The sequence below is a fragment of the Lucilia sericata genome, unplaced genomic scaffold, assembly GCF_015586225.1.
Source record: "Lucilia sericata isolate MDLA Ls3-8-SP2 unplaced genomic scaffold, ASM1558622v1 Contig000902F_arrow, whole genome shotgun sequence".
NCBI classification, from domain to species: Eukaryota; Metazoa; Arthropoda; class Insecta; order Diptera; family Calliphoridae; genus Lucilia; species Lucilia sericata.
In genome coordinates, this window is record NW_023994889.1 from 92,501 (window position 1) to 117,714 (window position 25,214).

Genomic DNA, 25,214 nt, shown 5'->3' on the forward strand with positions numbered 1-25,214 from the left:
TAAGTAAGTAAGTAAGTAAGTAAGTAAGTAAGTAAGTAAGTAAGTAAGTAAGTAAGTAAGTAAGTAAGTAAGTAAGTAAGTAGTAAGTAAGTAAGTAAGTAAGTAAGTAAGTAAGTAAGTAAGTAAGTAAGTAAGTAAGTAAGTAAGTAAGTAAGTAAGTAAGTAAGTAAGTAAGTAAGTAAGTAAGTAAGTAAGTAAGTAAGTAGTAAGTAGTAAGTAAGTAAGTAAGTAAGTAAGTAAGTAAGTAAGTAAGTAAGTAAGTAAGTAAGTAAGTAAGTAAGTAAGTAAGTAAGTAAGTAAGTAAGTAAGTAAGTAAGTAAGTAAGTAAGTAAGTAAGTAAGTAAGTAAGTAAGTAAGTAAGTAAGTAAGTAAGTAAGTAAGTAAGTAAGTAAGTAAGTAAGTAAGTAAGTAAGTAAGTAAGTAAGTAAGTAAGTAAGTAAGTAAGTAAGTAAGTAAGTAAGTAAGTAAGTAAGTAAGTAAGTAAGTAAGTAAGTAAGTAAGTAAGTAAGTAAGTAAGTAAGTAAGTAAGTAAGTAAGTAAGTAAGTAAGTAAGTAAGTAAGTAAGTAAGTAAGTAAGTAAGTAAGTAAGTAGTAAGTAAGTAAGTAAGTAAGTAAGTAAGTAAGTAAGTAAGTAAGTAAGTAAGTAAGTAAGTAAGTAAGTAAGTAAGTAAGTAAGTAAGTAAGTAAGTAAGTAAGTAAGTAAGTAAGTAAGTAAGTAAGTAAGTAAGAAGTAAGTAAAGTAGCTAGGAATCGATTCTCATCAGAGAATTTCTAATTTTTCTGATTTCTCTGATCGTTAATAAATTAATAAATTTAAGTTTCATTAAAAAGCTATCGCACAACCTAACTTGGCTAAATACTTTTTTGCCTTAATTAAATTCAAAACAAATATTTATTACGTGGTAAATATGAAAACAAATATAAACGTCAACTTTCCTATTAAAATGTTAAAATTTCATATTTACAATAACTACTAAGTTACGAATTGCAGTTAAAATTTCAGAAAAAGGTAAAATCATGCAGTAGAGAAAATTAAATAGTTTTGAAAACTAAAACTTAAATATAAAGTTAGTGCTAATATGAAGATGAAGTGACAACTAAAAAACTACGTTAATACGCAGTAACTAAAAGAAGTAGATGACAATAAAACAATTTTTGTAATAAATTTTACAAAATTTAAATATAAACCAAAATAAAAACATTAGTTTCTATAGAGTAAATTTTGTCATGAATAAATTGGTAGATATGTCTCTTTGAGATACATTTTACATTAGAATTCGGTTAGTTAAGGTGGAAATTAACCGCGATTACAAACCTGACGGTATTTGGACTGCATGTAACAATAAATAGTAATACATATAGATTAATATATTAATGTACATATACAATGTATTTTTAGTATTAGTTTGAACCGATCAATTTGTTGCATAACATTATTACGATAACTTACCTGTATAAGAAGTTGACCACTTCTTGTATGAGGATTTCTATAGGCATAAAGTATCCATAGCAAGGCACACGACAACAAACATATGGGCACGAATACACCCAATGTTACGCCCATACTTTTACGTTCGGCCGATTCATCAACCATTGATTTCATTTGTGTACCAGTATGAAAATCTGTATTGGATTTCTCCAATGGTGTCTCCGTTGAGGTTGAGGATGTTTCTAAACCTGTAGGATTATAGGGTTTAAAGGGATGTAATGAATCATCTTTGTGATTACTATTGTTAGTGGTGTTACCATCTACAACTGTTGTAGATGTTGTATTATCATTTTGATTGGCATTATTACCCTTTTGACCGATGGCAGGACAGAAGGTTTCTTCGGTTACAAAGTTGCGATCACAGCCTAAAGAAAACAGGAAATGAATATGAAAGTGATTTGAATGTTATTGTGTAAAGTAATAAGAGAGAAAAGAAAGCGAAGTAGAAAACTGTGTATGTTATTTATGTAAGATATTTACCACGGGCTAGCCAATCTTGTTTTTTGCGATCTGTACCGGTGGAACATCTGTTTAAGTTTGGACACCATGTACACTGAAAATAATAAAAAAAAACGTACAATTTAATTGTAATATGTAAAAGCTTGGACTCAAATAAAACTTTATTATTATAACAATTTCAAATTTGTTCGAACATAAGTTCGAATAGCAAATGTTTCGCTTATTTAAGAGTAAACGACAAGAAATGAGTAATTTGCAATCTCCTTAGCAACTAGACTTTTCTAAAAAATAAATACGGGAATTTAACTTTTGCTCCCTTTGCATAAAATTTATGTTCAAATACCAAGAAAAATCCCTCAATTTATTATAATTTATTCTACGAATTTATAAATCTTTGACTAGATTTTATATAAAAACAAAACAACAACAAAGAACGCAAGACAATAGAAGATAAAACAATCAAAACTAAGAATATATTTCAATGTATAAAATCTATATAGAAAAGAAAAGAAGAAAAAAAAACCAGAATACTTACATTAAATGCAGTGACATGATTTACACATGAGGCACAATCGGTATATTCAAGACAAGTGGGTAAAGCTTTCAAAGTGATGATTGTGGAATTTGTAATCTCGGCATTGGCAAAATTAACTCTATGATATTCATAAATTGTTTTTCTACGAGCGACTATAAATTAGTAAGAAAACAAAAAAAAAACACAAACAAATATATTAAGAAAACCTCATCATTTAAATTAACAAAATGAAAAAATACTTACAGTAGACAACTTTGTCAATAATATAGGCATCGGAGAGACCAACCTTGACAGGATGTTTGTCATCTTGTATGGCATTAACAAAAATCGGCACTGAGAAATAAGTAAAAACAATATCACCATTTTTATGCAATGTGGCACTAAAAGTGAATTTGCCCACTTCTGGTTTATCTTGTAGATTAACATTTTCCCAAATGACTGTAAAACTGGAACCTAAAAATCAAAATTGAAATTAATATTCATAAATATTAACTTATCTTTAAAGAAAATAATTAACTTACCGGTATCATTTAGACGCACATATGAATCATTTGATAGACTGGTATCGAAATTGGCCATAAGTGGAGCTATATATTGTGTTGCCGCTAACCAAGAGTGTACATAATCGCCAGTGTAAATAAAGCCACCAGTGGCCACGGTAACATTTCTTACAGGATGACCATAGAAGGGAAAATCGAAACTCAAAACAACAGTCTAGAAGATTAGAAGAAACAAAATGAACATAATTGTAAGTATAATTGAAGGTAAATTCGTGTTATTTATTTTCTCTTGATTAACAGAAGACAAAAACTAATGTATCATCTGAACCTATACAGTTAGTTTAAAATGTTTCACTTTAAACCTTCTATATAGCTTTCCCATTTAAGTGACAGTTGATTTGTTTTAACTGACATGCAAAAATAGCAATTAAGTGTAAATTAGCAACGTGACTGTCTTGTAAATTAAGTTAAAAATAAATTGACTCATCTATTTTATGTCAACATTAGATAAAAATTATTACAGCATTCAAAATCTAAAAATTCCACTTACCATAGCTCTACGATGTGATTGTGATAACATCCAGTTAGGGGACATATTTTTAATTTCATTCCAGTATGTATCAGCTTTTTCTTTGTCCACAACAATTGTACTATTATAGTAATGATGATGATCCTATAATAAACAAAATTAAATGTCAATTAGAAACAACAAAATACTACCTTTCTCACAACCCACCTCAGTTTGATTCACCGTTAAATTATTATGTTTCAAAGCATCTAATGTCTCATTCTCGGGCACATCTATGGTATCGATAATTTTCTCTTCCTCAGTTTCCTCCTCTTTCTGTACACCAGCTGCCACTGTTGCCGCAACTGTACCACCACCTACTGCAGCTCCAGCTGCAACTGTTGCTCCTGTTTTTGTTAATGTTGCCGAAGCTCCCAACGTTGAACCTAAAGCTTTTTTAGGATATTGATTAAGATTTTTCTTTGCATCACTACTACTGCTACCGTCATCATTATTGGCTTTTATCGTTTCTGGTTGTACGGTAGTACTTGCGACTTTTGTGGCTTTATCGGTCATATCTTTACGTTGTCCCGTACCATTGACACCCAAAAGGGGTCGATTACTGTAGGGCACAACAACGGGTGTGGCCGCTGAACCAGATGCAGTGGCATTGAGTTGTGCTGAGGCTGTTGCTATGGTTGGACTTGGTGTGTTTTGAACACTTTCATATTGAGTCTTTTTGTCGTCTGGAAAAGGGGAAAATCATTAAAGAAAATAAAAAACTGTAGTCTAGTTTATAGTCTTAACTATAGAGTAGTCTAGACTATAGTCTGGCCAATAGTCTAGTCAATAGTCTTGACTTAAGTCTAGTCTATAGTTTAGCCTATAGTCTGGACTATAGTAGGCTAGTCTAGTCTACAGTTTAGGCTATTATTTCTATATGCGGTCTAGTATATAGTCTGTATTCTAGTCTATAATCTGGTCTAGTCTATAGTCTAGTCTATAGTCTAGTCTATAGTCTAGTCTATAGTCTAGTCTATGGTCTAGTCTATAGTCTAGTCTATAGTCTAGTCTATAGTCTAGTCTATAGTCTAGTCTATAGTCTAGTCTATAGTCTAGTCTATAGTCTAGTCTATAGTCTAGTCTATAGTCTAGTCTGTAGTCTAGTCGTAGTCTAGTCTATAGTCTAGTCTATATTCTAGTCTATAGTCTAGTCTATAGTCTAGGTCTGTAGTCTAGTCTATAGTCTAGTCTATAGTCTAGTCTATAGTCTAGTTATAGTCTAGTCTATAGTCTAGTCTATAGTCTAGTCTATAGTCTAGTCTATAGTCTAGTCTATAGTCTAGTCTATGGTCTAGTCTATAGTCTAGTCTATAGTCTAGTCTATAGTCTAGTCTATGGTCTAGTCTATAGTCTAGTCTATAGTCTAGTCTATAGTCTAGTCTATAGTCTAGTCTATAGTCTAGTCTATAGTCTAGTCTATAGTCTAGTCTATAGTCTAGTCTATAGTCTAGTCTATAGTCTAGTCTATAGTCTAGTCTATAGTCTAGTCTATAGTCTAGTCTATAGTCTAGTCTATAGTCTAGTCTATAGTCTAGTCTATAGTCTAGTCTATAGTCTAGTCTATAGTCTAGTCTATAGTCTAGTCTATAGTCTAGTCTATAGTCTAGTCTATAGTCTAGTCTATAGTCTAGTCTATAGTCTAGTCTATAGTCTAGTCTATAGTCTAGTCTATAGTCTAGTCTATAGTCTAGTCTATAGTCTAGTCTATAGTCTAGTCTATAGTCTAGTCTATAGTCTAGTCTATAGTCTAGTCATAGTCTAGTCTATAGTCTAGTCTATAGTCTAGTCTATAGTCTAGTCTATAGTCTAGTCTATAGTCTAGTCTATAGTCTAGTCTATAGTCTAGTCTATAGTCTAGTCTATAGTCTAGTCTATAGTCTAGTCTAGTAGTCTAGTCTAGTCTATAGTCTAGTCTATAGTCTAGTCTATAGTCTAGTCTATAGTCTAGTCTATAGTCTAGTCTATAGTCTAGTCTATAGTCTAGTCTATAGTCTAGTCTATAGTCTAGTCTATAGTCTAGTCTAATAGGTCCTAGTCTATAGTCTAGTCTATAGTCTAGTCTATAGTCTAGTCTATAGTCTAGTCTATAGTCTAGTCTATAGTCTAGTCTATAGTCCTAGTCTATAGTCTAGTCTATAGTCTAGTCTATAGTCTAGTCTATAGTCTAGTCTATAGTCTAGTCTATAGTCTAGTCTATAGTCTAGTCTATAGTCTAGTCTATAGTCTAGTCTATAGTCTAGTCTATAGTCTAGTCTATAGTCTAGTCTATAGTCTAGTCTATAGTCTAGTCTATGTCTAGTCTATAGTCTAGTCTATAGTCTAGTCTATAGTCTAGTCTATAGTCTAGTCTATAGTCTAGTCTATAGTCTAGTCTATAGTCTAGTCTATAGTCTAGTCTATAGTCTAGTCTATAGTCTAGTCTATAGTCTAGTCTATAGTCTAGTCTATAGTCTAGTCTATAGTCTAGTCTATAGTCTAGTCTATAGTCTAGTCTATAGGTCTAGTCTATAGTCTAGTCTATAGTCTAGTCTATAGTCTAGTCTATAGTCTAGTCTATAGTCTAGTCTATAGTCTAGTCTATAGTCTAGTCTATAGTCTAGTCTATAGTCTAGTCTATAGTCTAGTCTATAGTCTAGTCTATAGTCTAGTCTATAGTCTAGTCTATAGTCTAGTCATAGTCTAGTCTATAGTCTAGTCTATAGTCTAGTCTATAGTCTAGTCTATAGTCTAGTCTAGTCTAGTCTATAGTCTAGTCTATAGTCTAGTCTATAGTATAGTCTAGTCTAGTCTAGTCTAGTAGTCTATAGTCTAGTCTAGTCTAGTCTAGTCTAGTCTAGTCTATAGTCTAGTCTAGTAGTCTAGTCTATAGTCTAGTCTAGTCTAGTCTAGTCTAGTCTAGTCTAGTCCTAGTCTAGTCTAGTCTATAGTCTAGTCTATAGTCTAGTCTATAGTCTAGTCTATAGTCTAGTCTATAGTCTAGTCTATAGTCTAGTCTATAGTCTAGTCTATAGTCTAGTCTATAGTCTAGTCTAATAGTCTAGTCTATAGTCTAGTCTATAGTCTAGTCTATAGTCTAGTCTAGTCTAGTCTAGTCTATAGTCTAGTCTATAGTCTAGTCTATAGTCTAGTCTAGTCCTATAGTCGTCTATAGTCTAGTCTAGTTCTAGTCTAGTCTATAGTCTAGTCTATAGTCTAGTCTATAGTCTAGTCTATAGTCTAGTCTATAGTCTAGTGTATAGTCTAGTGTATAGTCTAGTCTATAGTCTAGTCCTATAGTCTAGTCTATAGTCTAGTTATAGTCTAGTGTATAGTCTAGTCTATAGTCTAGTCTATAGTCTAGTCTATAGTCTAGTCTATAGTCTAGTCTATAGTCTAGTCTATAGTAGTCTAGTCTATAGTCTAGTCTATAGTCTAGTCTATAGTCTAGTCTATAGTCTAGTGTATAGTCTAGTCTATAGTCTAGTCTATAGTCTAGTCTATAGTCTAGTCTATAGTCTAGTCTATAGTCTAGTCTATAGTCTAGTCTATAGTCTAGTCTATAGTCTAGTCTATAGTCTAGTCTATAGTCTAGTCTATAGTCTAGTCTATAGTCTAGTCTATAGTCTAGTCTATAGTCTAGTCTATAGTCTAGTCTATAGTCTAGTCTATAGTCTAGTCTATAGTCTAGTCTATAGTCTAGTCTATAGTCTAGTCTATAGTCTAGTCTATAGTCTAGTCTATAGTCTAGTCTATAGTCTAGTCTATAGTCTAGTCTATAGTCTAGTCTATAGTCTAGTCTATAGTCTAGTCTATAGTCTAGTCTATAGTCTAGTCTATAGTCTAGTCTATAGTCTAGTCTAGTCTATAGTCTAGTCTATAGTCTAGTCTATAGTCTAGTCTATAGTCTAGTCTATAGTCTAGTCTATAGTCTAGTCTATAGTCTAGTCTATTAGTCTAGTTCTATAGTCTAGTCTATAGTCTAGTCTATAGTCTAGTCTATAGTCTAGTCTATAGTCTAGTCTATAGTCTAGTCTATGTCTAGTCTATAGTCTAGTCTATAGTCTAGTTTATAGTCTAGTCTATAGTCTAGTCTATAGTCTAGTCTATAGTCTCGACTATATTCTAGTCTATAGTGTGGTTATATAATAGTGTAATATTTAGTCTATAGGACTGGACAGTCGCTTATTTTACAGCAAACAAATTTACATTTGTAGGAAATAAGTTTTCGCACAAATCTCTCTGAAAATCACTAGAAAACAATAAATCTGTATTAAGTTTTTGATTAATTTCAACACAATTCATAACAACTATTATAATTAAATGTTATACTATTTTCACCAACCAATTAATGTTGCATTAAACTTGTTATTATAATTACACCTTTGACATTTAGAGCGATTATTTTTATGGTCACTTAAAAACACCTATTTATGCAAATAATATTACGCATTTTCAATGTGTGCAAAATAGACCATAATCTCATTATCAATATTCTATTATTATTAAAAGAGAAAACATTATGAATAATAAATAAAAAAGTAAAACAGAAAAAGTAAATTTATTTGCCATCATAGTGGGGTGCACATTATGGAATACGTACTTTAACAATATGGAGCTTGTAAGTATTGCGTTTCAGTTTTTTTTATTACTATTTTTTTGCTATAATTACAAATAGGAAGTTGAAAACTTTACTCAAACCTATTAACATAACATTAATAGAAAATCGATTTTCTTTTTTTTTTCGTTGTTGTTTAATGTTGATACTTTCCTCTATTATGCCGCATACTATTCAAGCGATACGTATTGGTTAGAGGTGAATGTAGTTTCCGAAGATTTGGAAAAATTAATTTAAATATAAATTTTCGGCATATAGTGAATGTAAACAAAGTTATTTATAAAATTTTTGCAAATGGTTTGAAATCTGAAATTAAAATATCAAATTATTTTCAAACCTAAACAAACATTTTTGCACTCACCCAATAATTAATAATATCAAAAGAAACAGTAGGACATGAAAATTACAATATTTAATGGAAATAAAACACGCTTTGCCCTTAATAAATCCATAAATGCGTAGATGTTATAAAACGAATAAAATGTTACAAATATGTGCACAAAAAAAAAATGTCCACGAAAAACATCAAGAAATAAAAAACAAATAATAAAAACAACATAACAAAACATACTAGCCCCTTTTAAAAGACATTTGAATGGAAATATTTTCAAAAACTTCTTAGTTTTTCTAATTTTTTAGGAAAATGTCATAAAAAGAGAGTCATTCAATTTGGGGGGGGTTGGTGTTATGTTAAAAATTAGCCTAATAGAGAAAGAAAACATTTTTGTACAAGTTTTCTTGGTCTATTTATATTTAACAATATGGTCAAATAGTTTGAACCTTATGAACAAAGTTTTCTTTAATAAAATTAAATGACACTGTATGGACAACAACAAAAAATGTATACTGAATAAATGAATATTTTATTAATTTTTGTTTAGAAAATATTCTAAGCATAATAATAGCATAAAATTTTAAGACGTTTAGAGAGGTGTTATTTGTCTTAATGATTTGAAGTAATTTTTAAACCAAAATTTTGAACTAGATCTTAAATCACTAGGTTTAAGGCCGAAAATTTCACAATGCCAGTTATCTCACATATTTATAAAACTTTGGAGCAATCTAAAGAACTATAGGCTAGACTAAAGACTAGAACATACTAGAATACTCTAGACTATTGACTGAACAATATATTATAAAGTAGACTATAGACTAGACTATATACTATACTATATAGACTAGACTATAGACTAGACTATAGACTAGACTATAGACTAGACTAAAGACTAGACTATAGACTAGACTATAGACTAGACTATAGACTAGACTATAGACTAGACTATAGACTAGACTATAGACTAGACTATAGACTAGACTATAGACTAGACTATAGACTAGACTATAGACTAGACTATAGACTAGACTATAGACTAGACTATAGACTAGACTATAGACTAGACTATAGACTAGACTATAGACTAGACTATAGACTAGACTATAGACTAGACTATAGACTAGACTATATACTAGACTATAGACTAGACTATAGACTAGACTATAGACTAGACTATAGACTAGACTATAGACTAGACTATAGACTAGACTATAGACTAGACTATAGACTAGACTATAGACTAGACTATAGACTAGACTATAGACTAGACTATAGACTAGACTATAGACTAGACTATAGACTAGACTATAGACTAGACTATAGACTAGACTATAGACTAGACTATAGACTAGACTATAGACTAGACTATAGACTAGACTATAGACTAGACTATAGACTAGACTATAGACTAGACTATAGACTAGACTATAGACTAGACTATAGACTAGACTATAGACTAGACTATAGACTAGACTATAGACTAGACTATAGACTAGACTATAGACTAGACTATAGACTAGACTATAGACTAGACTATAGACTAGACTATAGACTAGACTATAGACTAGACTATAGACTAGACTATAGACTAGACTATAGACTAGACTATAGACTAGAGTAGACTATAGACTAGGACTATAGACTAGACTAGACTAGACTAGACTAGACTAGACTAGACTATAGACTAGACTAGACTATAGACTAGACTATAGACTAGACTATAGACTAGACTATAGACTACACTATAGACTACACTGTAGACTAGACTAGACTAGACTATAGACTAGACTAGACTATAGACTAGACTATAGACTAGACTATAGACTATAGACTAGACTATAGACTACACTATAGACTACACTATAGACTACACTATAGACTAGACTATAGACTAGACTATAGACTAGATTATAGACTACACTATAGACTAGACTATAGACTAGACTATAGACTAGATTATAGACTGGACTATAGACTAGACTATAGACTAGACTATAGACTAGACTATAGACTAGACTATAGACTAGACTATAGACTAGACTATAGACTAGACTTTAGACTAGACTTTAGACTAGACTTTAGACTAGACTATAGACTAGAGAGGATAACGGGTGTAACGACCTGCGATCCATAATGTTATGCAGATGTATGAAAGCATACATCGTACATACTGCTTCCAAAAACCCAGGCGCGAAGGTTCCCAGATAGTCTACCGTCTATCTTTTTATAGAAAATGTTGTCAAAATTGTTTTGTTTTTAAAATATCTCTTCCTTTTGCAATACCCTGTTCAAATAAACATTTGGACTTTATGTTCCATTTTTTACTGTACTCATCTGCTTGACTCTGTGTTTCGCCATCATCAACATAATTTTTTATTCAATTAGAAAATTGTATAAAAAAATAATTTTAAAACTATATACTAAAAAAAACTAAATATTAAAAGCAAACCCACCAACACAATCCTAAAATCCTATTCATTAAACTTTTGGAATACAAGAGACGTGAGTGAGACGTTAGAAATGAAATTTGTTTTTCACACTCAGATGTTGATGATTATGAGAATGACGATGACGCTGAATCGAGCAGGGGTTTCAAGTGGTTGGGGGTGGTAGTGGAGAGGGCAGGTAAAACAAACAAGTGAATTTGTATGTTAAAATTAAATTAATGCAAATTGTAATTGGTGCTACTTTCTTACACTATACAACACGAACAAACAAAAAATATATAAATTTGCGATGACAAAATAAAAAATTCAACAAAATGACCTTCGACAGAAGTGTCTAAATGAATGAATGAAAGAATTATAAGCACAACTGACCTAGTTTTCAATATTGTTTTTCATTAACTAGAATTTGAATTAAAAAAAAACAAATACAACAACCACTTAATAACAACACACAAAAAATTGATATACGATACGTGTAAAATAATAAAGTTTTAATTTCAACTAACATACGTGCCACAAAATAAAATAAAATAAAATAATAAACATTACAACTTACTTAATCAGTTCAATGAACTTAATTAATGAAGTCTTACGTTTTGTATACTTTATTGTTTATATTGAAAAATACAAATTGTTTTTATGGCAAAATTGATTGTTAAAATTCTATGGATTTTAGAAGAATAGAACAATGTTCACGTGGGTATTTGAATGCAATAGTAAATGGTTTATTAGAATTTAATAAACAAGTCTAGCCACATTTTTATATACATACATACATAAGAAATTTTAATAGTTACTAAAAGGAAAATTATATTTTCTAACCAAAAATTTATTTAAATTTCATTTAGTCTATAGTTTAGTCTATATAGTCTAGACTATTGACTAGAGTATAGACTATACTATAGACTAGACTACAGACTAGACTACAGACTAGACTACAGACTAGACTACAGACTAGACTACAGTCTAGACTACAGACTAGGCTACAGACTAGACTACAGACTAGACTACAGACTAGGCTACAGACTAGACTACAGACTGTACTATAGACTAAACTATAGACTAGACTATAGACTAGATTACAGACTAGACTATAAACAAGGCTATAGACTAGACTAAACTATAGACTAGATTACAGACTAGACTATAAACAAGACTATAGACTAGACTATAGACTAGACTATAGACTAGACTATAGACTAGACTATAGACTAGACTATAGACTAGACTATAGACTAGACAATAGACTAGACTATAGACTAGACTATAGACTAGACTATAGACTAGACTATAGACTAGACTATAGACTAGACTATAGACTAGAATATAGACTAGACTATAGACTAGACTATAGACTAGACTATAGACTAGACTATAGACTAGACTATAGACTAGACTATAGACTAGACTATAGACTAGACTATAGACTAGACTATAGACTAGACTATAGACTAGACTATAGACTAGACTATAGACTAGACTATAGACTAGACTATAGACTACTATAGACTAGACTATAGACTAGACTATAGACTAGACTATAGACTAGACTATAGACTAGACTATAGACTAGACTATAGACTAGACTATAGACTAGACTATAGACTAGACTATAGACTAGACTATAGACTAGACTATAGACTAGACTATAGACTAGACTATAGACTAGACTATAGACTAGACTATAGACTAGACTATAGACTAGACTATAGACTAGACTATAGACTAGACTATAGACTAGACTATAGACTAGACTATAGACTAGACTATAGACTAGACTATAGACTAGACTATAGACTAGACTATAGACTAGACTATAGACTAGACTATAGACTAGACTATAGACTAGACTATAGACTAGACTATAGACTAGACTATAGACTAGACTATAGACTAGACTATAGACTAGACTATAAACAAGACTATAGACTAGACTATAGACTAGACTATAGACTAGACTATAGACTAGACTATAGACTAGACTATAGACTAGACTATAGACTAGAATATAGACTAGACTATAGACTAGACTATAGACTAGACTATAGACTAGACTATAGACTAGAATATAGACTAGAATATAGACTAGACTATAGACTAGACTATAGACTAGACTATAGACTAGACTATAGACTAGACTATAGACTAGACTATAGACTAGACTATAGACTAGACTATAGACTAGACTATAGACTAGACTATAGACTAGACTATAGACTAGACTATAGACTAGACTATAGACTAGACTATAGACTAGACTATAGACTAGACTATAGACTAGACTATAGACTAGACTATAGACTAGACTATAGACTAGACTATAGACTAGACTATAGACTAGACTATAGACTAGACTATAGACTAGACTATAGACTAGACTATAGACTAGACTATAGACTAGACTATAGACTAGACCATAGACTAGACTATAGACTAGACTATAGATTAGACTATAGACTAGACTATAGACTAGACTATAGACTAGACTATAGACTAGATTATAAACTAGACTATAGACTAGACTATAGACTAGACTATAGACTATACTAGACTATAGACTAGACTAGACTATAGACTAGACTAGACTATAGACTAGACGATAGACTAGACTATAGACTAGACTATAGCCTAGACTATAGACTAGACTATAGACTAGACTATAGACTAGACTATAGACTAGACTATAGACTAGACTCGAATATAGACGAGACTAGACTATAAACTATAGACTATATACTAGACTATAGACTAAACTATAGACTAGACTAGAGACTAGAAACTATAGACTATAGTCTATAGACTGACTAGACTAGACTATAGACTAGTCTAGACTAAATTTCACATCTTATTGCCAATAAGGGTGTATTGTTTCCATTTCTATATTTTTGAAATAATTTTCAAACCCCCATGTTTGCTGGGAAGCACCTGTTTAATAATTGCCAGTACACACCGATATAAATTAATTTCTCTGTAAATATTTAATGTAGTAAGACTATAAAATTAGTAAACGACCTTCGTATTTGCGTCATGCAAAACATGGTAGGTATTTACTCGAAAAAGTACCACAATATTAATAATGTACTTCTACTGAAGTCTCTACTCTAGGCATTTTATTTAAGTTTATTTTATTTTATTTTATTTTAGACTATAGTCTATAGACTGACTAGACTAGACTATAGACTAGTCTAGACTAAATTTCACATCTTATTGCCAATAAGGGTGTATTGTTTCCATTTCTATATTTTTGAAATAATTTTCAAACCCCCATGTTTGCTGGGAAGCACCTGTTTAATAATTGCCAGTACACACCGATATAAATTAATTTCTCTGTAAATATTTAATGTAGTAAGACTATAAAATTAGTAAACGACCTTCGTATTTGCGTCATGCAAAACATGGTAGGTATTTACTCGAAAAAGTACCACAATATTAATAATGTACTTCTACTGAAGTCTCTACTCTAGGCATTTTATTTAAGTTTATTTTATTCCCTCCTTATATGTTAATAATAAAGTGTGGAATATTGTGCTGTGAAAATAAAAATGTAATCAAAAAAAAAAAAAAATAATAATAATAATAATAAAACAAGTTAATACGCGAACTTGACACCATTTCCAATTTGATATCTTTAGATATATCTCAATAAAAGGAAGAATCTATTCAAAGTTTCAATAAAATCTAAAACTTCTATTTTTCGTTAAGAGAAAACTATTCTTTATTGCAGTATAAGATGTTATACTACTTTACGTTTTATTAATTAAACCTTAACTCTCCTGGGCTCCTATTACTTTTTTTTAACTTTTGACCTTGGCAATAGTGTAAAGATGTGGTTTCTACAACAATCGAATTATATACAAATGCCTCGCTCCTATTGATTACAATAATAAAAAACCCACAAAATAAAACAAACAAAAAATTATTTTAAAAAATTCGTATAAACAGGTTTGTTTCTTTCTTATTGTATACTGATATTTCGATAAATGTCGAAAAAAGAACAAGAATTAAAAAAGAAACACTAACAATTAAATCTATATTGCTTTTTTTAAGCGATGACTACTACTCTACCTTTATGAAGAAAATAAAATAGAAAAAAAAAAGTTCTTTCAACTTTTATTTGATTTTTTTTAAGAAAAAAAAAAGAACACAAGAAAAATTTACAAAATCTATAAAACACTTGTTTTGTCTTAAAAAAAGAAGTATGTATCTACAAACAACAAAAAGGTGGTTAAATGTAATACATACTTAAAAGTTTAAGTACGTAAGAGTTCTAAAAAATGGAATTCACAAAAAGCGCGCTTTAAATAATTCCACAAGTTAAAAGAGATCTGACAAAAGTTTATGTAGACGAGTGTAAACCGAAGATTTAAAGAGAAATAATTTTCTATAGATAAAATTAATAAAAAATTTTTAATATTCGAGATATCTTAGTCAGGCTGCAGTGCTAACCTCTACGATTAACGAAACCATGGGAATGGCCGGTCCACACTAGGAAACTTTAGATTTTGCGTGAGAGAGAAAAAGAAAGAATATCATTCATCTCTCTCGCGGTACGGAGTTTCTCGTACTCGGAAACTTGTTTTGTTTTGTTATTCTTCTCATTCGTACAACAACAAATCAATGCAATTAATACGTAGTTTCTGAAACAAAAGTTTCTATGTGTGGACATTAAGGAAACTTCAAAAGAGAATTAAGAAAAAGTTTCTCAACAAAAGTTTCCTAGTGTGGACCAGGTCTAAGGGCTTCACACTAGAGAAGATCGTCCACTACCTGCCGAAAGCCATGGAGGATTTGTAAAGTGCCTCTCCAGAAAAAATTAATAAAACCAGCCAAACGAAGGATGAGAAGGCGACGAACGGGACGTTGAAGTCTCTAATCTTTTGTCAAAATCGCAAAGACGAATTTTTCAGCGTTCTCGTCAAGGAAGAGAGACCTAATCAGACGATATCGACAAAGTGTTGCTAAATTTTAAAGAATTTACAACCCGGTGGTCTTCGCAAGGAGATTTCAAGAGGGTAAAGGCTCTGCCAGTGGTCAGGTCATACATCTCCGGCTGGTTCTTCTCCGTAAGGAGATTATGGAGAGAGCCAGATCGGGAGATCCAATAGAGGCATGAGACCTCACTGCGATCTAAGGAGAATAAAGTTAAGGACTTCCGATTCGAAGTGGATCTGAAGTCTCTTGAATACTGAGATAAAGTGGGCGTGGTTAAGTTCGGTCTTCTGTCAGGTTCCAGTACCCGAAATATGACAAAATCAAAGATGCTTGTGGTGCAAATAAATCTTTACCTTTGTGAGGCAGCTTCAGTCAAACTACCAATACTCAGACGGTTGTAGATCTTATCCAAGAACCTTAGTTAAATAAAAATACGGTTTGCCGTCTAAGGATCATGGATACACGTTGTTTACGAAGCGAAGAATTAATTGGACATTAGGTGCGATTGTAAATAAATAAGCCAAATTTAAACGGACACTTAAACTGGCTTCGCTGCATATACCGTACGCGCGACAGATCTACTCGGTGCTGTAGTAGATGAGCTAACGTAACATGCTAGAAGGATTAATGCTACCCTGGTAATGGGCTACATAGTTTATAACAAAAAATTTGAAGATTTTCTATTTCTCGATTTACGGAAATACTGAAAGCAAAGAAGAATAACAAAATAACACCTCTATTTAACAAACCCTCTAAATTACTTACATATATAAAAAAACATACGTAGTATATATAATAATAATAACAGTATCTATTACTTTTTTTATCTTGTTGTTGCTGTTATTATTTTGAATTCTGTTTTGGGATTTTGTGTATCTAGGCGAGAGCGTAAGTACTTTGTTTTACACCTGAATTAACATTCTACTCTAACGATATGGATGTAGAATTACTTTTTTTTTTTTTGTATCATAAACTTAATGTTTATAATGATTATGATAATAACAACGATGAAGAAGAAGATGTTGAAGATGATCATGATGTTTGATGACGACTATGATTTACTTTACTTGCACGATTTACTACCTCAAGCGTAACCATCAGCAGTTAAATTGTATTTAATTCAATGATTCAATGCTTTCGGTTTGTTATTCTTAAGTGTTTCGGATTTTGTTTTTCTTAATTCATTCGGCTGACTTTCTATTTGTGATGGGAAGGAAAATTGTATAAATGTTTTGTGAAAATATATTTTCAAATATATATTTTCATTTTATTTCTAAATACATTTTCTTTAAAAAAGTTTAAATTTAAAGTTTAAGTGGAAGTGATAATAAACAAAAGACTATCTAAACCCGGCATTCACACAAATTTTTGGTTTATTATTTGTATTTTCCCTACAAAATTTCTGCATATATCATCAACAACTTTATTAAGCATTTATGATTATGGGGCTTTTTAATTCATCGTAACTTCATAATATTGTTTTAATTTTTTAGGGGATTTTTTAATTTGATTTCTGGAATTTTTGATTTTTTTTCGTTTATGGGAATTTTTAGTTTATTGAGAATTTTACCAGACTACATAGTTTTTAGAATGTTTTGAAGTCGGCTCTCTGTCGGATAAACTCTGAAAATAATTAGAATCGGTTTAACATTTCATATAGCCTAAGTATAGTATATAGTCTAGTCTATAGTCTAGTCTATAGTCTAGTCTATAGTCTAGTCTATAGTCTAGTCTATAGTCTAGTCTATAGTCTAGTCTATAGTCTAGTCTATAGTCTAGTCTATAGTCTAGTCTATAGTGTAGTCTATAGTGTAGTCTATAGTGTAGTCTATAGTGTAGTCTATAGTGTAGTCTATAGTCTAGTCTATAGTCTAGTCTATAGTCTAGTCTATAGTCTAGTCTATAGTCTAGTCTATAGTCTAGTCTATAGTCTAGTCTATAGTCTAGTCTATAGTCTAGTCTATAGTCTAGTCTATAGTCTAGTCTATAGTCTAGTCTATAGTCTAGTCTATAGTCTAGTCTATAGTCTAGTCTATAGTCTAGTCTATAGTCTAGTCTATAGTCTAGTCTATAGTCTAGTCTATAGTCTAGTCTATAGTCTAGTATAGTCTATAGTCTAGTCTATAGTCTAGTCTATAGTCTAGTCTATAGTCTAGTCTATAGTCTAGTCTATAGTCTAGTCTATAGTCTAGTCTATAGTCTAGTCTATAGTCTAGTCTATAGTCTAGTCTATAGTCTAGTCTATAGTCTAGTCTATAGTCTAGTCTATAGTCTAGTCTATAGTCTAGTCTATAGTCTAGTCTATAGTCTAGTCTATAGTCTAGTCTATAGTCTAGTCTATAGTCTAGTCTATAGTCTAGTCTATAGTCTAGTCTATAGTCTAGTCTATAGTCTAGTCTATAGTCTAGTCTATAGTCTAGTCTATAGTCTAGTCTATAGTCTAGTCTATAGTCTAGTCTATAGTCTAGTCTATAGTCTAGTCTATAGTCTAGTCTATAGTCTAGTCTATAGTCTAGTCTATAGTCTAGTCTATAGTCTAGTCTATAGTCTAGTCTATAGTCTAGTCTATAGTCTAGTCTATAGTCTAGTCTATAGTCTAGTCTATAGTCTAGTCTATAGTCTAGTCTAGTAGTCTATAGTCTAGTCTATAGTCTAGTCTATAGTCTAGTCTATAGTCTAGTCTATAGTCTAGTCTATAGTCTAGTCTATAGTCTAGTCTATAGTCTAGTCTATAGTCTAGTCTATAGTCTAGTCTATAGTCTAGTCTATAGTCTAGTCTATAGTCTAGTCTATAGTCTAGTCTATAGTTTAGTCTATAGTCTAGTTATAGTCTAGTCTATAATCTATATATGGTCTGGTATATAGTCTATAGTTTAGTCTATAGTCAAGTTTATAGTCTAGTCTATAATCTATATATGGTCTGGTATATAGTCTAGGTGTCTAGTCTATAGTCGAGTATATAGTCTGGTCTATAGTCTAGTCTATAGTCCAGTCTATAGTCTAGTCTATAATCTAGTCTATAGTCTAGTCTGTAGTCTAGTTTATATTTTTAACATATTGTAATTTAATATTAAATGTTTTAAGACAAATTAAAGTTTATAATTCAATTTCCAATTAATATGTTTTCTTAAATTTTTCGCATAAATCATTAACAACAAATACATAATTCCACTTAAAAGTATACAACAAATGTTGACCCTACTCAATAATATTTAAATAATACTTTTTTATATACACGTTTTTGACTCACTTGTTATTAATTTGTTTAAACAAAAACAACATTGAACTTAAAATATTTAAAACTTATAATTATTTCTTAGTTTCCTTTTCAACTGAAGTTTATCACTGGTTTTCATTGTGTGTCATATATTTTTATCTCTTCAAGTTGTTATTTTGTGTGAATTTTCTTAAGAATTTGTATTTGATATTTGCTAAAGTTTAAGCATTAAATTTCATTTATATTTCAACATAAAAAAAATAATAAACAAAAAAAAAATTATCAATTTTTGTCATATTTAAAATTAAAATAAAAGTAATGATGAAGAATGAAAAAAAGTCGTGTTTGAATTTAAGCTGAACTCATGTATTACACCCAATTTACACGATGATTTTTTTTCATGTTTGCCCAGACGTCTGTTTTCATGTTTGTCGATGATTGGTGGTGAGCGGGGTAGAGAAGAATGGGGGGTAAGAAAACAAACATGATTTGGGATTTTCATGATTGTTTTTGACATTCCTCTTTAAACTCATTCGTACTGTTGATATTATGCTCATGTAAAAAAATAATTATGTCTTTTTTTCACATGAAAACATTAAAATTTGCATTAAAAAAATACTATAGCGTGTAATTAATTTTTTTTAAATCAAATTAAATGGTTTTTATGTTAAAAATTTCATTTTATTTTTATTACGAATAAGTAATTAAAAAGGATTATACAATTAAACATCAAAAAAAGACATGCATAGTTGCATGTAAAAAATCACCGTATAAATGTTCATGATTTTTTGGAAGATTCTCAAAAGAGAATTGGAAAAAACAGACGTCTGAAAAGTCTTCATGTAAATTGCGCCTAAGTCATTAATTTTTTGTTTATTTTTTGTTTGTTTTTGTAATTGTTGTTGCTGGCGGTGCTGCTGTTACCGCCGATATCTGTTGGGTATTTGGGGATTTCTTAAATTCATTGAAAAAACACAGTAATTAATTCATGTCATTGTTGTAGTGACGAAAGAGAAGTGATGGTAAAATGCACTAACACCAATGCATATAATTAAAATTTTAAAAAAAGATTTAACTGTTTTTTATAATTTCGTTAAATATTCTCAAACTTTTATTATATTTTGAAATTCAAACAATTTCCATAATTACTTAAAAATACAATAAAATACTCATTACTTTAATTAGTTTATAAATGAATTAGAATAATTACAAAATGTAATATTTTATTAGTTTAGATAGCAAAGATGCTAAGTCCATTTTCAGAAATTTGAAATTTTATATTTACGAAGAGACCATTCATACTTAAATTAAGTACAACTCGGTATAGATTAAATAAAAAATTGTAATCCATACAATTGTTATGGAATATAAAATTGTGGAGAATCCAAGATACAGATTTCGCGGAATAGAAGACAAACACAAAAATTTGCAAGTCCTTACATGGAATTTTGTTAAAAACTGTGTCTAGGTTATTTTGTTTTTACTCCCTTATAATAAATATTTAATTTTTTAATCAAGTAATTAAAAATATAACTGGCAATTTAAATTTATATTTTTAATTGCTTTTACAATAACTAATTGATTTTGTGCATGCGAAACATGTCTGATGGGAACTTGATAATATTATACAGTAGAAATCTTTGATCTATTAAAAACACAAAACAATTAATAAATTCTTTTGTTTAACAGTCCAGTAAACACTACAAAGCGAATTTCTGACTTCTATTAGGGCCTTTTAAAAGGCAATTCTTAAGAAATCCTGGATACACTATAAGGGACAAATAACGTCTTTCGTTATCTATCAAAATTTTAGTTCAAGTTGCATAGATTTCGAATGTCGCCTTAATATTTCAACTTTTTTAGTTTTTTTCGTTACTACTTTCATTCACAAAAATAGGATTTTTTATTAATTTTAAAATATTTTTAAAATGTAAACAAAGTTTTTTTTTGTAGAAAGTTTATTTATTTTCCTATTCAAACATAACTTTTATTCACGCAAAGTTTGTGTAAAACTAATCCCCTACTGGAAATCACAAACATTTTTTTAAACCCAGACATTAATTGAAAAAACACCAAAACAATTTACATATTAAAATAATTTGTAAAAATAAAATCAAATAAATTTGTGATGTTTATTGCAACAAAAACAAAATAGCAGCAATACCAGGCTGTGCTGGTGCCAAACCGTGTTAGTCAATTAAATCCAAAAAACAAAATCAAGTTCAACGTCATTGAAATTTTTAATGAGGATCATATCAGTTGCCGTAATACATCTGTCCATCATTTAAGGTAATGTTTATAAATAATTTATTTATTTCATATTTATACTTTATAATATTGTTTATAATAATTGAATGGTTTAGAAACAAAGAAAGTAATCGTAGCTTTTGAAGAAAAAAAACTTTGTAATTCAAAATTTTGTATAAAATACCTAGGTTGTGAGTAGGGGTTCTTTAGATGAAAGAAGAAGTCGACTTTTTTTATAAATTATGAAAAGTCGACTTTTTGACATAACGACTTTTTTAAATTTTTTGTATTTTTTTCCCAGCATAAACTTACATTGAAAAGTAATGAGTTAAAAAGCTAATAAAACCATTGTGCACTACTTAAACTACTTAAAACCATTGTGCACTACTTAAACACGACATTAAAGCCAAATACATACCACTCTTGCTGATGATTAAGTACTTAAATAAGTACTTACAAATAAGGAGTTAAAATATTGTTTTCTTATACGCACAAAAACAAATTGCCGTCACGACAATACGAATGTGATTATCGTGCTTCTTTCACCACGCTATTGCTTAGTTATATTTATGTAGCAAATAATCGGGTTCTCACATATATACTATTTTCTTTCTGCAAATAAAATTACAAAACTCAAGAGAACTCCTTAAGTATATGATTATATGTAAGTCATTATAAGAGTAGTATTATGTAATGCCTGCGATATGTAGTAGTCATTGAAAAGTAAGTTATTGTGTGAGTACAACTCATTACCAGCTATTTGCAGGGACCAGTAATAATGAGTTAAAAAGCATTTCACTACTTATTCATTAGCATTTTAAGTCATTTTAACACGGTGATGACATTGAAGGGCAGTACTTAACACGCTCGCTTACAAATCACTACTTAAATAAGTACTTAAGAAATTGTTTTGTTTTAAAAACAAACAAAAAATCGCTCACACAATATACGAATAAGGGTTTTATAAAGAAAAACAATTTCCTTTCTGTATGTGTAAAAAAACAGTTGCTGGGCGCAATCCAATAAAATGTGCAAAAACTCAAAATAAAGCACTTACGTATCTGATTATATGTAAGTCATTAAAAGAGTACTTAAAAGTAATACACGAACGGTATATAAGTATAAATCATTACCGAGTTTTTGCTGGGGGTTTCTCTTATATAACATAACATAGCAAAAACACAATTTTTAAAGCAAGTTCACTTAAAACACATTTGGTGATCACTGATCAGTCAACTGATCATAGATATTCAATAAATGTGTAAATCAGATGTCTTTTTTTCAGTATACTTCACTAAACAAATACAAAATGAAAATATCGATAGCTTTTTTTGCTTCTATAGCTCTCAATTCTAAGTATTTATAATGCACTATTCACTAATTACTTGTGGTTATAATTAGACATTTATTTAAACAGCGTATGTATTTTTTTGTTTATTTAACTTTATCTTATCGGAACACTGTTTTTGTTTGCCATATAAATATTCCAGTCATTTGATATAGACAAAAATCTTGATTATTCTTGATGATTGATTGATGATAAAAGGAAACATATATTTAATATGTGATAATAATTTATATACATACATACGTACATATGAGTATTTTTTTCAATATAAAATAGGAAATCTCAGAGCCATCATTAAATGGCACCAGGCTTTGATTAATAAATAAATATTTATTTAGTGTTGTTAACCTAATCTTTACTTAAAGACAAACAAACTAGAGTGCACCTAAATATACCCAGCAAAAACATGTTAATGACTTGTACTTAACAAATTACTTTTTAATGACTACTACATACCATCTGCATTACTTAGAAGGAGTCTACTAATAACTTTATATGTAAGTACTTACTTTTTATACTTGACATTTTGTTTAACAAAACTACTTAACTCCTTATTAGCATGCTATTTGTGGTAAGTACTTATTTAACTCCATATTTGTAAGCGAGCGTGGTAAATACTTAACTCCGACGTCATCACCGTGTTAAAATAATCGCTTACTTGCTAGACTCCTGTCATTTTTGTATAAAATTACCATTTTTTGTTTAAGCTTCAATTGCAACCCTTATAAGAATGTTAAAAATTAAAACAATTATATATTTTTCACAAGTAATTAAATAAGTATGTATTTGTAAATAGCTTTTTAATATGAATTGTCAGATTGAAAACTCCTTTGCTATTATTTAACAAACAAACTAAACAATGTCAGTTTTCTAATAACACAAAATTCTTTATACTCTGTAGGCCTCATCGACCTGACCACAAAACCATACACTATGTTAGAAAAATGTAGAACACTTGGTTGAATAGACCGCAAAACGTTTTGAAATTGCAGTATTCAACTCATTAAATCGATTTTTTTACACTCTATGCATCTCTGCATACCTCTCTTTTCCTTATCGTAGTTGCGGTTGGACTATTTAAAAATAGTAAAACAAAAATAAAATTTTAAAGTACTTCAGGTCGCATAAAAAAAAGTCTATAAAGTTTATTTTCAAATAAACTGTAAAAGATTTGTAAACAAATAATGTTTTTATTTGCTCATAAACAACATGAAATCTAGTGAAAAGATATCGAGTGTAAGTTTGAATGTATATTTTAAGAAAACATGTAATGATAATTACTAATGAAGGCAGGGGGATATCGTTTAATATGCGAATTTATCATACACTACTTTTTTAGGATCTAAGCTACTACTTTGCCTACCAGGATCAAGAACTCCCTTATTCTTTATTCGCTGGAAATGGAAAGTAATGAAACATGCTGATGCTGTGTTATATCATTCTGAGAAAGCAATCCAGTTTAGCTTAGATGACCAGTGAATATCCGGCATTCTTATTTAGAGTCACGAAATTTTGCTCACAAAATTCGGCAATTGTCTTATTAGTCTTTCGATTATTTCTTAAGGCTTATATAGTTTTAGCCATTTCTGATTTACAATCTGAAACCTTCAACTATGTTTCAGGTTGAGTAGATTACTACACAGCACACAAAACAGGGTTAAGAGGCTTAAGATGTCTGACATGTTTTCAGGAAACAAAAGAGTCTTGAATACTAAACTGACTAAATGAAAGTACTTGCAATAACCAACTTCTTGAAAGCAGTGTTAAAGGCACATCCTATGATCTTGAAACCCTTTTACCATTTAGCGCCATCAAATGCTCGAGTTCCTTTCTAGCTCGGTGCTTAATTCCTGCAATCGCTAAAAATTCGACACCAGCGTTTCACATGAGCTTTATCACTTAACGATGATCCTCGAGTGGAGGAAATAGCAGACTGTGTTCAATACGACCACTAGACTGATGAGTTAATATCAAGTCTGTAATGTTTTCGATCGATGCCTCCCTCTTAAAATGAAAGCTTTGAAAAAATCCACCTACTGCAATCATACTGAAGGAATAATGCGAGCTTCTGCACTAAAGATAACTGGTACGATTCGAAGCACGCCATCACAGGCGTTGTTTTCACTTATGCACTGGTTGCCCGCCGATCTGATGACCAGGCAACTGGCCTTAAACTCGGCAGTTAGACTTCATGCCGCAGGGAAGCCAAACCGACACGCTTCTATCCTGGGGAATACGATTTGCATCCCCGAGAATATCGATTACTGCTCTCCCACGCTCTTTCCGGACAAAAGATTCACAGTTAAAATGTCAAACGAACCATACATCTCAGAGGGTGCAACACTTGACATCTATACTGACGGATCTAAGTCCTCAACAGGCTTGGGTGGTGGTTTCTTTATCCTACGCTTTAATAAGGCGGTGTGTTTTAGGCTAGACAACTACTGTAGCGTCTTACAGGCTGAAATCTCAGCTATAAAAGGAGCGGTTAACTGGATGAGGTACTATAGAATATGCAATGGAAATATTCGAATTTGTACC

The 25,214-nt window shown here is 30.6% G+C and overlaps 1 protein-coding gene across 3 annotated transcripts in view; it reads right to left on the reverse strand.

Annotated features, from left to right (window-relative positions):
- The window catches only part of LOC119608954 (plexin domain-containing protein 2-like), a 45,451-nt gene that overhangs the window by 3,886 nt on the left and 16,351 nt on the right, over positions 1-25,214 (reverse strand). Inside the window, exons 2-9 of one of the 3 annotated variants that reach the window (XM_037963584.1) lie at positions 3,720-4,237; positions 3,534-3,656; positions 3,005-3,197; positions 2,727-2,936; positions 2,484-2,635; positions 1,970-2,042; positions 1,747-1,854; positions 1,451-1,677 (exon numbers count right to left, since the gene is read on the reverse strand). In XM_037963584.1, the coding sequence (XP_037819512.1) occupies positions 1,451-1,677; positions 1,747-1,854; positions 1,970-2,042; positions 2,484-2,635; positions 2,727-2,936; positions 3,005-3,197; positions 3,534-3,656; positions 3,720-4,237 (1,604 nt within the window). Of the gene's footprint in view, positions 1-1,450; positions 1,855-1,969; positions 2,043-2,483; positions 2,636-2,726; positions 2,937-3,004; positions 3,198-3,533; positions 3,657-3,719; positions 4,238-25,214 lie in introns of all 3 variants that reach the window. The other 2 variants (XM_037963585.1, XM_037963583.1) reach the window with 2 other exon arrangements.